The sequence below is a fragment of the Cyberlindnera jadinii genome (genome assembly GCF_001661405.1).
Source record: "Cyberlindnera jadinii NRRL Y-1542 unplaced genomic scaffold CYBJAscaffold_11, whole genome shotgun sequence".
NCBI lineage: Eukaryota > Fungi > Ascomycota > Saccharomycetes > Phaffomycetales > Wickerhamomycetaceae > Williopsis > Williopsis jadinii.
The window spans coordinates 122,277-135,273 of NW_017963662.1; the positions used below are offsets into that span (position 1 = coordinate 122,277).

Here is a 12,997-nt window from a genome sequence, read left to right on the forward strand (position 1 = left end):
GACATGCCCGGTCGATCCCCCCTATTGAACGTGTTTGAGCGATTGAAAGGATATACTTTTCGGAGTCTCCTCTGAAAGCCCCAAAATTCATATAGAACAAGGTTCTTGATCCTCGAGTAGTTGTTAGCTCATTTAAACGATTTTATGTGCGATTCATTCGTGTGTCTCCTTGTTGGTAATTTTCTTCTTCTTTTTCTTTTTCTTTTCGATTGGGTTACCATTTTCGTCAAGCTTCTTTTCTTTCTTTTTCTTTCTAACAACAATAACTTCTTCTTGTTCTTGTTGTTGTTTTTCTTGTTCTAATTGATCTCTGAGTTTGGCCAATTCGATTTCACCTTCTAGGTCTGCTGCAGTGGCCTTCTCATCAAAGTCAAAATTCTCCAAAGTTGAAGAGTCAATTCCCAACAGGTTTCTCTTTTTTGGTTTGATGCCTGGTTGTTTAGATGGTCTTCCAGATCTTGAAGACACAAGACTCTCTTGATCAGAGCCATCCTTAGAGCCGATGACCTCATCAGTCAATATCAGCACCTTCTTCTTCTTTGGTCTCACTGGCTTATCCTCAACTTCAATCGTAGGAGTCAGTGATCTCGGAGTTGGTGAAACGCCTGATTTTGGAGACACAATTTGTGAATGATTATCGCTCGAAAGGTAGTACGGGTCGTCTTTCAATCTCTCTTCTCTTTCCTTTTTCTTTAATTCATCAACAACAGGATTTCTCTCTTGCTCATTCTTCTGTTCCTCGTGTTCCACATATCCCAAATCTTCGTAAAGTTCCTCCTCAAATTCTTCTAAATCCGTATCATCATCATCACTCTTCAGATATTGTTCAAAGATTTCCTCGTTAATTGGAGTATCCAAGTCGAAATCTGGATCAGCTAATTTTTGTTGAGAACCCAAGGAGATCGGATTTAATTCCCAAGCGTTGAACAAAGAAGGCAGTGCATCGGTTAATAGCAGAGGAGGTTCGGAAGCATTCAAATCGTGTTGCTCAATAGCTTCTAAGATGACTTTGAAAAATTCCAAAAATTCCACGGAACGTTCTTGAACTTCGAAATGCTTTGAGTTGGATAGCTTTTCGAAAAAATTGATTAATCTGTTCGTCAAAGACGAAATATTGTCAGACTTATCCAGGTCCCAATAAGTTGGGTCCTTATTGACGTAATTGCTGTAGATCTTTACCAAAGCCGGAATATATAACTCTAGGAGATCATAAGGTGCCAACTCCAACCTGCTTTCATTTGACAATATCGTTTGAATAAAGATGTCACCGTTTTTGATGTACTCTGAGTACTCACCTGCAAGCCATATAGTGTATTTCAAAGCGGCTGGTAATTTCCCCAGGACATCTTTGTTGTTTATAATTTTAATCGCCGTTCCCACCACTTCTTTTCTAACACTTGGTACCCTAACAGCAATATCTCTTAATTGTTCTCCCAGTTGGTCTCCTGTTTGAAGATTGTTAACTATTGACAGATCGATCAAGTCTGAAATTACCGCTAGGTACCATTCAAAGCTCGGGATGTTCGTGTAGTTATCCATTGACGAGATTTCCAATATCTTGTAAACTATTTCGTGCTTATAATGTTCTGATAAGACTGTTTTCTTAGCGAACAATTTTGGGAAGGAATCATTTTCATTCGATGTTGACGACTCTTCCGGTACTAGTTGTAACATCAATTTTTTTACCACTGTAAAACAATTCTCATCATCAACAACACCTTGTACTATTCCCAATGATTTTTCCCTTATTGTAACATCTTCATCTTCAATAAACTGCAAGATATACTCTGAATAGCTTGCAATGAATTTTGGATTGATCTTTCCAATCTTCAAAAATGCCAAAAGTCCCACGTATCTCAAATTTGAATCGTTTTGTTGGAAGAACTCAACCAATTCTTCGAGACAGAGGCGGGCAACTTCATAGTCTGTTTCATCAATCATATCACCCATCACTAAACAATTGACGCACTCAAATACCAAGGACGATGCCTTGGTCTTTGACATCAGTTCCAGTACTGGGTTCAGCAGTTTGTGCTTTAAACGAGGCTCCACTGCAGTCAAGGAAGAAAATAACTTCAATATTCTTATCAGCATCCAGTTGTTGTTTGAGTTCTGTAAGAGCTGATAAAACAATGGGGCCAGGTTGACCAAGATCTTTGGTGTCTTTTTCGACAACTCGCAAATCACAGTCACTGTAGCGGTGACGACAGATTCGTCATCATCGTCCAGCTTATCAGTGATCCTGTTTAAATGGGTTCTCAAAGCCTCTGGATACTTCAGAAAGATCTTATACATAGCCAACACGGCCTTCTTTCTGATGTATGGTTTGGAATGGTTTAACATCTTTATTAAATCATCAACAACGTCTGCAGCCAATTCTCTAGTGACAACGTTGGAGATACCACTTATCGCAACACCCGTCTCCACGGACTTGTTCGAATTCAAATCCTTCTTCAATAAGTTGGTGGTTAGCATCAACACGTCCTCGTCATTCCTGAAACATTGAGAAGCAGCCAAGTAGCCAACTCGCTTTTGCTGGAACTTCGAAGAGCTCATCACCTCCAACACGTGGAAATTGGCCCACGACATGTCAAACCCGTACATCTCCAAATAGCTCAATTTCAACACCGCCATAGTCTTCACATCCATGTCACTGCTCTTCACCTCTGAGCGGCATTCGTTAATGGCATTCTGGAGAAACTTCAACTGGGACTCAACATCCTTGTGGGCCCTTATGCCCTTGATCAGATCCGTCAAGGACTTTTCAAAGAAGAAGCCGAACGGGCGCAGCCTGGCCTTGACTTCTGATTGGCTCATGTGTTCGCTAGTTCTTTCAAGCTCAATGCCGCCGTTGTTTGAAATCAGCCGCCGTGAAGGTTTACTTGTTGTTTTGCTTTGCTTTACGAGTGCAATTTCCGCTTTTTGATGTTTTCAACTGCTGCTTTTTTCCCGGTTTTGTGGTTTGCTCGCGATCGAAAGTGGGAGAAATTCCGACGTTGTTTACACCAAATTGCGATGGGCTTTTAATCTTGGAGACATATTGCGTTCCTTTTAGAGCCAGGACACTTTCAGAGAGTGTAAAAGATTACAAGACAAAGATGAGCGAGAGAAGAAGAGCGCCGTCGATAAGCTCATCGTCATTCGCTATTCCTGAGGATTTCCAAACGGTGCATGGGATAAACGACACGGAATCTACAACCTCAACCGATTCGTATGCGTCTCAGGATGAGGAAGAACAGCTGTTTGACCCCGTGACATACCTGACGGACACTTTAGAGAATGCGTTGTCGAGTCTGGAGTTCAGCAAAGCCGTTGCTAAACAGGCTAAGATTTCAGGACAGTTAAAGTCAAAGGAATTGGAGCTGTTAAGGCTGTACGAAGAATCGCAAGGTAGACTCCAAGAGTTACATGACACTATGCAACGTGGATTAAAGACGTTACACGTCGTGTATAGAGACTTGAAGTTGAATAAGCATAAAGTGGAAGCTGCATCCCAAAGGATCTCAAACAAGTACCCAATTGAGTACAACCAAGCCAGGGATAAGGTGCTACGAAGGGATACCTTACTGTTAGACGATGAAGATGTCAATAACAATGACAATGACAATGAGATACGTATATAGTGTTGCTGGTTAACCAACTCTCCAAACTTCTAGTCCAATGATGTTGAACTTTGTGCCTTCTTCGCTTAGCGGTTCATTACCAAATGTGAGGGACTGATCACTAACGCCAGTCATTAGATCGGCATCACACCACAATCCATAGTGACCATCACCACCACCGAGGCTTAAGAATTCAGAGGTGCAATAGATGATGAAGTCGTTTAGCCCTGTGTAAGGGAATGCCTTAAACTGAATATGATTCGCCTCCCCTCCCATTTCTTCAGCCACGTCATCACCCTGTCTCTTTGATTTCCATAGGAAACATTCACCATTACCATAGAACCTCCTCAGATCTGTTGGATGTAGATATTCATTCACAAAACAGCCGAACTGTGAATTTTTCAAGTCCCTAATCACAAGGATATACCCATTCTTATCGTATCTTGTTAGCGGCTTCATCATTCGATACAACGTGTGCAAACTTGCACCGTGCTGCTCCAACGAGTAAACCAGATGCCAGTTTGTCCGTACCTGGTACCTCATTGGCAGGATGTTCCTAATATCCTCTGCGAGCTCCGTCGACATGAGCCTGTTCTTTGTTGTTTGTGAATAGCCATCAAGTTCTATTGGAATGGGAGGAGGTGGTACATATGTATCGATATTTGATGGCTGTGCAGACGGAGATGGGCTCTTTGACTTTCTCTTGAAGAAGGACATCGTTCTATGGCTCCACTTTGGAATTGGCAGGCGTGCCGTTGGGGTACAATTGCGGCTACCGCTGTGAAAGTGTATAGTGATATCTTTTGTTTACGCTTTCTCTCTCTGTTTGTGGCCCGATAGAAATACCCCAACACGTAGGTGTCCGGGTTATTAGCACGGCAAAGGACACGTGATCCATCGGCTTATGTAATACATCGCATAATCCGAGACGAACAAACATCCCAACACCAAGATGAACCCTCTTCTCCTATCGCTGCAGCCACAGTGCCACTCACCCGGGTGAAAAGATTACAGGGGACAGCGACGAGTTCTGGGGATGCGTGCGCTTAACTCCACCCGTATTCCTAACCTCTTGTTCCCTGTTGTTCATTGCTTGTTTTATATGGATGTGATTATGTACGTAAGGCTCTGTCACCGCGTGTACACCTTTTTCCGATAGTCGGTTATTCGGACAATTGCGGGAAACCTGGCATACGTCTCGCTTTCCACCCGTGATATCCCGTGTTTTGACACTGCGAAACTCTCCCAAAATCTGGGGAAAGTTTTTACCGAAAGTCCCTTCCAGTGTGTGCAGGTTTTTTTTTTCTCACCTGGGCGGGGGACAAGGGACTTTCCCTGCCTAAAATTCGTGGTGGGCTCTTTTTTCTTAGGCCGAGTGCAGTTCAGCTTGGGCAGAACAGCACCAGCGTGTGTGTGCCTGTGTTTTTTCTCCAAGCTCCCCAGGCAGGGTGGAATGTAACCGATAGACGGAGACAACATTTTTTTTTCATTTTCACCCGCTTAATCGGACAAAAAAGCAGTGTTTACCCACGGAAAATGCCCACCGATGAGTCTTAAATTGCAATTAGTGCCGGTGACTCCCCCCCCCAGCTGTTTTTTTTCTTTTTATAAATCTCTTCAACGGTTTCCTGTGGTTTATTTAAACCCATTCAATTCTCAGGTTTCGTTGATTTGCACCCCAAACTTTTTTCTCTTTTCTCTTTTCTCTTGATATGTTAAGGATTGGAAAGCTGAATTTGTCCACAATGTCCTCTGCTCAACAAAGATTGGCCCAAGTCGGCTCACACCTCACTGCTCAAAAGCAATCGCTTGCTCCACAGCGTCCTTACAAGATCACCGTTATCGGCTCTGGTAACTGGGGTACCACGATTGCCAAAGTTTTGGCTGAGAATGCCGGCTTGAGACCTCACCTGTTCCAGCACCAAGTTGACATGTGGGTCTTTGAAGAGAAGATCAACGGCGTGAACTTGACGGAGATCATCAACACACAGCATGAGAATGTCAAGTACTTGCCGGGTATTAAGCTTCCAAAGAACTTGCACGCCGAGCCTTCCATCGTCAAGGCTGCTGAAGGTGCCGATTTGTTGGTGTTCAACATTCCACATCAATTCTTGCCAGGTATCTGCAAACAGTTGTCCAAGGCAACCCTCAAGCCACACGTGAGAGCCATCTCTTGTTTGAAGGGTTTGGAAGTCACTCCAAACGGCTGCAAGCTGCTTTCCACCTATATCACTGAGCACTTGGGTGTCCACTGTGGTGCCCTTTCAGGTGCTAACTTGGCTCCAGAAGTTGCAAAGGAGAAGTGGTCTGAGACCACAGTTGCCTACAGATTGCCAAATGACTTCCAAGGCCACGGAAAAGATATTGACCGTTACGTACTAAGAGCTGCTTTCCACAGACCTTACTTCCACGTTCGTGTCATTGAAGATGTTGCCGGTGTCTCACTTGCCGGTGCATTGAAGAACGTTGTTGCTCTCGGTGTCGGTTTCGTCCATGGTTTGAACTGGGGTGATAACGCTGCTTCTGCCATTCAGAGATTTGGTTTGAACGAGACCATCAAGTTCGCAGAAGTCTTCTTCCCAGGTGAAACCAACCAGGATACCTTTACCAAGGAATCTGCTGGTGTTGCTGATTTGATCACAACCTGTTCTGGAGGTAGAAACGTCAGAGTTGCCAAGGCCATGGCAATCACTGGTAAATCTGCAGTTGACGTTGAAAGGGAGTTGCTTAACGGTCAGTCAGCCCAAGGTATCATCACCTCTAAAGAAGTTCACGAGTTGTTGGCTGCAAAGAATTTGACAAAGGAGTTCCCATTGTTCGAGGCCATCTACCAAATCGTCTATGGTACTGAATCCATCGAGAGATTACCAGAGTTGATCGAAGAGGATGAATAGACATCTTGCTTAGAATTACGCACTTTTTTCATATACACGGGTTCTCTTCTTTTTATCTACCTTTAATTCTCATGTTTACTTGTTTTGCACTTCCATATAGTTTATATAAACACCCATTCAACTCCAGTAACATCCTGTAACCTCTTCAGTAGTTCATCCATCGGCGTAAAGAGCCCGATCTCGCGTCTTTCACCGTCATAACTGTGCAACATACCCAGCACGCCCAATCCAGCCTGGTCTTGTAAATCGTTCAATATAAGAGACCCTGAATCTCCACCCATAGCAAACATTGATTTAGCGCTGTTTGAAACGACAAACTCAGAGGTTTGAATTGACCCATCTAGCCAATAAACCATCTTCACGCTGTTCAAATAGCCCGTTGTATAGTTGGAACTAGCACCAATCTTGAAAACCCTTGAATGTCTATAATATTCATCCTTACCAATCACCTTCTTAACTTTCGTGTTTTGGAACTTAAGAGATGGGTTATAAGAATCAACGTCATCACCCAGTGAGTTCTCAGTCACTTGTAGGGAATCGTCAAGCTTCACTATAGCTATATCGCTCAATCTCTTGTTCTTCAATACAATGCGTTCGCCCCAAACCACCTGCCCGAGAGGGAAACTATACTTATCAACGCTTTGTAGCTCCGCTGAATAGGAATCATGCTCCATGGAATCTTTAGGATACCTATCCATTTCATCCCTCAGGGCACTCTTATATGTATTCAGCATGACCGTTGATGGCACAGAGACGTCTGGATAGTCCTGGTCTTCACTTAGAAGAACATGTGCGCAAGTCAAGGCAAACTTCGCACCTTTGTACTTCAACAAGGACTTATCAGTTGACTGTGTGATCTTTGGTTGGATATAACCACCAAGCGTACCACTAGACTTGACGCTATTCACTGAAGACACCGATATGGATATCTCTGGTTTGGACCGTGTCGGTACTTTGAACGGAGTATGGAATCTGGTTGCTGTTGAGACACCGCCGGCAAGGAGAATCGAATTCTTCACAACAAAGAAATGAACGTCTGGGAATGTTCTGAACAGCGCGTTGATCACCTCGTAGTGGTTATCCTGGGGCTCTGGGAATCCAAACATGATCGACAGCACGCTCGTCGACTTGGATAGCCCACGCAGCACCGGAGCAATGAATGCACCTTGCTGGTCAGAAACCAGTGACGATGTCGACGCCAGTTTCTCCATGATGAGCTCCACTCTGGAAAGGTTTGGCAAATTCACCTCGCCATCGTCATAGGGTATGGCAAAGTTCTGTAGATAGGGAACCGGATCGTGCAAATCGCACTGCAACTGGAACCCGAGTCTTCTCTGGAAGCTGGCCAATGACCTTATGAGCAATCTCTTCGAGTCCTCGTACGCGTGAAGCCTTAGAAAGGTGTCGTGGAACTGGAGACAAACCTTGTACACGTTCTGCAACACAGGGCCTTGTGCCAGCGGGCTCTGAAGCTGAACGTTATTGACACTCTCATCCAACAACTCCACGATCCGAATCGTGGCTTTGCTCACGTCGGTATTGCTCTGGTTAACACTGTCAACCAGCTCCAAAAGACTTTCACTCAGCACCTCCACATCGTGTTCAATCACCTCCGTGTCCACTGCTGCCGCAGCGCCTGGATGCTCAAACTGCTCACTCAGCTCGCTCCTCCTCCTTCTGCTCAGGGAGGACGAGGCGTTGGACTGGATGGTACCCGTGCGGGAAAGCTCGTTGTACTTATCTGCCGCCATGACTCGCAGAGGCTTGCCCATGGAATCAATCGACGACAGAAACCCCTTGGGCTGGTTGCCTGATGACGACTGTGCCGACGTTGGCACCGTCGAGTTCGTATCATAGGTCCTGTTGGAGGAAAAAAGCGAGGATCTGTACGTCGACTGTCTCAACGACTGGACTGGCTCGAGCTCCTCTTCCGACGACGACGACGACGCATGCTCTTCTCTCTTGCCTTCTCTCTTGCCGAAAAACCGTCTTCTCGACATCGTGCAAGCTGCTTACAATACCACCAAGGACGGTGATGGAACAACTGACACAAACCGCAAAATCCCCCAAGAAAAACTTCTTCCCCTGGAAACCTCGTTATTGTTTCCTCCTAAGCGTACATACGGCTCCTCCTTCTTCTTCGCTGTAGGCGTATTAGGATCCGTGTGCTTCCACTGGCGGGCCTCATGCGAAGGAACAACTGCCAGACACAAAGGCCCCCAGGCAACGGGCAACGGCGCCCAACGGGAAACGAAGCCCAACAGGGAAACTCCGTACGGCATCACTGGACACCCGGACACCACGGGTTTGGTGCCGTGCGCCGGCAAATGCTTATCGGCATTAGGGCGCCGCAGCGGCCGCACTCTCGGAGTTTATCCATACAAATTCTCCGTGTGTGTGTGTGTGTGCTTGCGTCATTGTTGATTATTTAATCAACGGGTTGACAGCTATGGCGGTCCACGGTGACACTGAGCGCGTGTGCACTCACGGCTGGTGGTGCTATCTTCGTGGTGCGCAGTAGCGCTGGGTGTACATTGTTGAGTGCTGGAGGGCCGCCGCCATGTCGTTGTGCCTGTAGGTTGTATGTTGATGGTGAAGCCTGCTGTAGCGGCTGGTCTAAGAGGATGACGGCAGATGCCTCTCTTCACAGGCAGTTGGCCATAGGCCCAGAGGCGAATAGACGGAGAGAGTGAGCAGTCCCGCCTCTTCAGTCATGGTCTAGTGGGGCAGTGGTTTGTGTGCTACAGCGCTCTGCTATAGCGCTCTGCTATAGCGCTCTGCTACAACTCTCTGCTACAACGGTCATGTGCCACGAACGATATCCCTCGCGGAGTCCTTCGTGAGGAGAAGGAGAGCATGTGCAACCACTGCTCTGTACCGTCAAGAGAGCGGGGGTGCAGGGAATCAACCGTACTCATAGCAAGAGTCCATCTATGTGTTTACGATATAAGGAGCCCCGGTAATCCTCCATAGCTCTGCCTGAAAACACCCAGTCAGCAGCGTGGAGAAACAACATGTCGAAACTAACCTCCAAGGGTGTCGATGCTATAAAGCAAATCGTCAATGATGCTACTTTGGACCCACACAAGACGATCCCAGGACTTTCGGTGTCCATTATCAACAACAAAGGTGAAGACTTGGTCTCATACGCTAACGGAGTAAAGAGTGCAGATAGTTCGGAAAGAGTTTCAACAGACTCTCTATGGTGGCTTGCCAGCTGTACCAAAATCGTTGCTACCATTGCAGTTTTGCAGCTAGTTGAGCAAGGAAGATTGGACTTGGATGATTCGGACCAATTGGAGTCGATCATACCAGAGCTGAAGCACGTTCCAATAGCCTCAGAGGACTCAGAGGGTAATATCGTTTTGAAACCAAAGACCAAGCGTATAACTCTACGCATGCTTCTGTCCCATACGTCAGGTTTCGGTTATTCCTTCTTCAGCCCAGTGCTACAAAAATGGAAGGAGTATTTCGCAGTTGACGAATTCAATGCCAGTCTTCCTCAGGAATTGCTGTTTCCTCTGCTCTTTGAACCAGGTACTGATTGGCAGTACGGCGTCGGTATCGATTGGGCAGGTGTAGCGTTGGAGCGAGTCACGGGTGAGAAACTTGGTGATTATATCAAGAACCATATTCTAATTCCATTAGGGTTAACGGAAAGTTCATTCACCCCGGATGAACTTCAAAGATCAAAACTCGTGGATATTAGTAGACGCGATGGCCAAACCGGAGAATTGTCAACAATCAAACACTATTACCAAAAGGTTGTCACTGGTTCTTATGATGAGCTGTTTTTCCACTCTGGAGGGGCCGGGCTGTTTTCGAAACCTCATGACTATGTTCAGATATTGAGTGTAATCTTGAACGATGGTGAATCACCGAAAACTGGTGCTAGAATCCTCTCAAAGGACTTCGTGGATCTTCTCTTCACAAATCAGATTCCACAATGGCCAGATTTTGGAAGAAAAGGTCTCCCAGATGCCGACCCTCTGTTGACAAATGCACTTGATGAGATCTATCCCCAAGGATCTGCACCCCAAGGTTGGGGTCTTTCCTGGTTCTTAACACCAGAACCTGGTGCAACTGGTCGTGGTGCCAATACGGCATTTTGGTGTGGTATCGCCAACTGCTTCTATTGGTGTGATAGAGAAAAAGGAATTGCAGGAATGGTTGCTGGTCAGATCCTACCATTTGGAGATGCACAAGTTCTAGGCTCTTGGGTTCAAATTGAAAGTGCTGTGTATGCCAACCTAGAATGATGGCACTTTCCTCTACCTGTCTTTCTATCTAATTTATATTTATCCCTTCTTTCTCTCTCCATGCACGGTTTATATCTTGACCACTTTGGTGTCCCTCATATATAACTACAAATGATGTAAAATTCGCCTCAAAATCATTCATTATCTCATTCATAACTATTCGTAGTTGGAAAATTATTCATACATGGAACATTTCACTCACTTGAAGAGCCCTTTTCAACGTCATTCTCTCTCAACTTTGCAAAGTACTTCTTGAGAAGAGGTGAATTCAAATCCCTGTGGTACTTCTCTGGTCCCACAAGTGCAATTACAACGGTATAGATGAAGACAGCACCTGTGAAAACGGCAATAGTCTTTGCATAGTCAAGTCTTATAACGTTACCTTCAGCGTCCCATTCTAATGGCCATCTTTGAGCCAGATCCGTTTCAATGGTTGAGGAGGCAGAAGATGCAAGGTTACCCAATTGATAAGCTAGTCCAGAGACCAAGACACGGGCATCAGGAGGTGATAGTTCTGAAAGGTGGGCTGGAATTACTCCCCAAACCCCCAGCACACCAAACATCATAAAGAACCCACATCCCAAGGTTGCACTTGTGGTGTGAAGCATCAAAGCTGGGTATATAAAGCTTCCACCAATAACACAACACAGCAGAATGCTCAATCGACGACCAAGTACTTCCATCACTATACCAGTAACCAACGAACCTATGACTCCACCCAGGTTTGTCACGACAATGGCCACTGTCTGTGCATCGTTAGACCACCCAAATTGGGATCTAAGCATTGTCGGATACATATCCTGAGAAGCATGTGTTAAGAAGTTGGAGCTGGCTAAGAGCAAGACCAAATATGTGAATAGTAACCAATATTTGGAGAACATGGTCTTTGTTTTTGCCCACTTACTAACCTTTGGAGAGTTGCTTGCTTCTTCTTTGATCAACTTCTTAACTTTCAAAAGCTCTGTAAAGTATATAGTCTCAGGATAGAGCAATCTCCAAATTATCAACACAAATGGAATACCAGCAGAGAACCAGAACAATGCTTTCCAAGTATGGTCTGTTTCCTGGAATGCTCTCCAAAATATGGCTGCAAACACCATACCAAAAGGATAAGCCGTGAAGAACAATCCAGATAACGTTGAACGAGCCTTCAATGGTGCATCCTCTAGCGAGGTTGCAGCTGCAGTAGCGTAAGTTCCACCCATTGCAACACCTGATAGCGCTCTCACAGCAAGAAACTGTGTATAAGTATTGCAGAATCCAGTACCTATTTGCAATACACAGAACATCGCAGCTGTTGCGATGAAGGGCCATTTTCTTGAATAGTTATCAGTCCACAGGCCAAAGATCACGGCACCTGCAGAACGAACCATCAGCACTGAGCTCAGTCCCCATGTAATATCCTTCGTTGAAACCTCCAATGACTCTGCAATGACAGTACCTGACACAGCAGTCAAGAAGAAGGCAAAGGAAGCTGAGAACCATGCGATGAAGCCCATGAAGAAGAAATTCCAATTACGTGGAGTCATTTCTTTCAAAGCAGGTAAAGGGTTCAAGTCGCTAAGTGAGTCCAAGTGCAATTCACCCAAAGTTGTGAATCTAGTCCTTGTATAACGTTTTATAGAGCTCCATGAATAGTCTGGGACATCTTCGTCATTACTGCTGTTGGAATCTTCGTCATTCTCTTGAAGTGTGTGTGTCAAACCTATGTTCTTCACCTCTTTTGGTTCTTCAAGTCCACTATCCTGTGTTGGAGATACAGGCAATGGTGAAGTCATCGTGTGTGTGTTTTTGCTAGACCTGATAGTGTACAAACATTCACTACATCTTTCTCCCACACAATTGAAACAACTTCACCCATTTATATACTTGTATCACCTTCTTCTTCAACAATGCAAGAGCATGCATTTTGTTGATGTGATGACATGCAAAAGTATGGGTTACTGCACTGAAAGGTTTATAAACTGTTCACGGACAATTGAAAACTGTGGGGGTGAGTGTTTATGAAAAGAACACTTCCCGTAAGCATGATATTCTGCTTACACATCAGCTTCAGTGGACTGTCTGTAAGCCACTGACGGTCACTATGCAGATGGCATTAGGTGTAGTTAACTTACGATTGAACATATAAGCATAAGGGCGTAACGAACACAACATAAACAGAACCATCGCCGTGCATAAAAGGTGTTCTACTCACTCACGCCATCCATTGGCCTGATCATACTCGGCCTCAAGAGCAACA

The 12,997-nt window shown here is 45.2% G+C and overlaps 7 protein-coding genes across 7 annotated transcripts; 3 read left to right on the forward strand and 4 right to left on the reverse strand.

Annotated features, from left to right (window-relative positions):
• Positions 1-633: 633 nt before the first annotated feature.
• APL5 (Apl5p) lies at positions 634-2,805 on the reverse strand (the record flags this gene model as incomplete). The annotated part of the gene is made up of 1 exon (XM_020212219.1): positions 634-2,805. A coding segment is annotated over one exon (2,172 nt), but the record flags the coding sequence as incomplete, so codon positions are not given.
• Positions 2,806-3,098: 293 nt separating this feature from the next.
• Positions 3,099-3,623, forward strand: KXD1 (Kxd1p; the record flags this gene model as incomplete). Its single annotated transcript, XM_020216547.1, has 1 exon — positions 3,099-3,623. One exon carries the CDS (start codon positions 3,099-3,101, stop codon positions 3,621-3,623), a length of 525 nt encoding a protein of 174 aa, XP_020069349.1.
• OXR1 (Oxr1p) lies at positions 3,567-4,319 on the reverse strand (the record flags this gene model as incomplete). Its single annotated transcript, XM_020217183.1, has 2 exons — positions 3,567-3,671; positions 3,754-4,319. 2 exons carry the CDS (start codon positions 4,317-4,319, stop codon positions 3,653-3,655), a joined length of 585 nt encoding a protein of 194 aa, XP_020069350.1. The 3' UTR covers positions 3,567-3,652.
• Positions 4,320-5,132: 813 nt separating this feature from the next.
• CYBJADRAFT_168626 (glycerol-3-phosphate dehydrogenase family protein) lies at positions 5,133-6,837 on the forward strand. Its single transcript, XM_020215448.1, has one exon. The coding sequence runs from the start codon at positions 5,348-5,350 to the stop codon at positions 6,494-6,496; it is 1,149 nt and encodes a 382-aa protein (XP_020069351.1). The 5' UTR covers positions 5,133-5,347; the 3' UTR covers positions 6,497-6,837.
• SSY5 (Ssy5p) lies at positions 6,598-7,602 on the reverse strand (the record flags this gene model as incomplete). The annotated part of the gene is made up of 1 exon (XM_020212856.1): positions 6,598-7,602. The coding sequence occupies one exon, from the start codon at positions 7,600-7,602 to the stop codon at positions 6,598-6,600; it is 1,005 nt and encodes a 334-aa protein (XP_020069352.1).
• A 1,908-nt stretch (positions 7,603-9,510) lies between these two features.
• Positions 9,511-10,755, forward strand: CYBJADRAFT_129668 (serine hydrolase domain-containing protein; the record flags this gene model as incomplete). The annotated part of the gene is made up of 1 exon (XM_020212866.1): positions 9,511-10,755. The coding sequence occupies one exon, from the start codon at positions 9,511-9,513 to the stop codon at positions 10,753-10,755; it is 1,245 nt and encodes a 414-aa protein (XP_020069353.1).
• Positions 10,697-11,984, reverse strand: CYBJADRAFT_168629 (MFS general substrate transporter; the record flags this gene model as incomplete). Its single annotated transcript, XM_020215449.1, has 1 exon — positions 10,697-11,984. A coding segment is annotated over exon 1 (1,007 nt), but the record flags the coding sequence as incomplete, so codon positions are not given.
• Between the last annotated feature and the right edge of the window lie 1,013 nt (positions 11,985-12,997).

What these genes read in the sequence shown, in the direction of transcription:
- CYBJADRAFT_168626 (XM_020215448.1), top strand. Translation starts at nt 5,348, where the DNA reads ATGTCCTCTGCTCAACAAAGATTGGCCCAAGTCGGCTCACACCTCACT.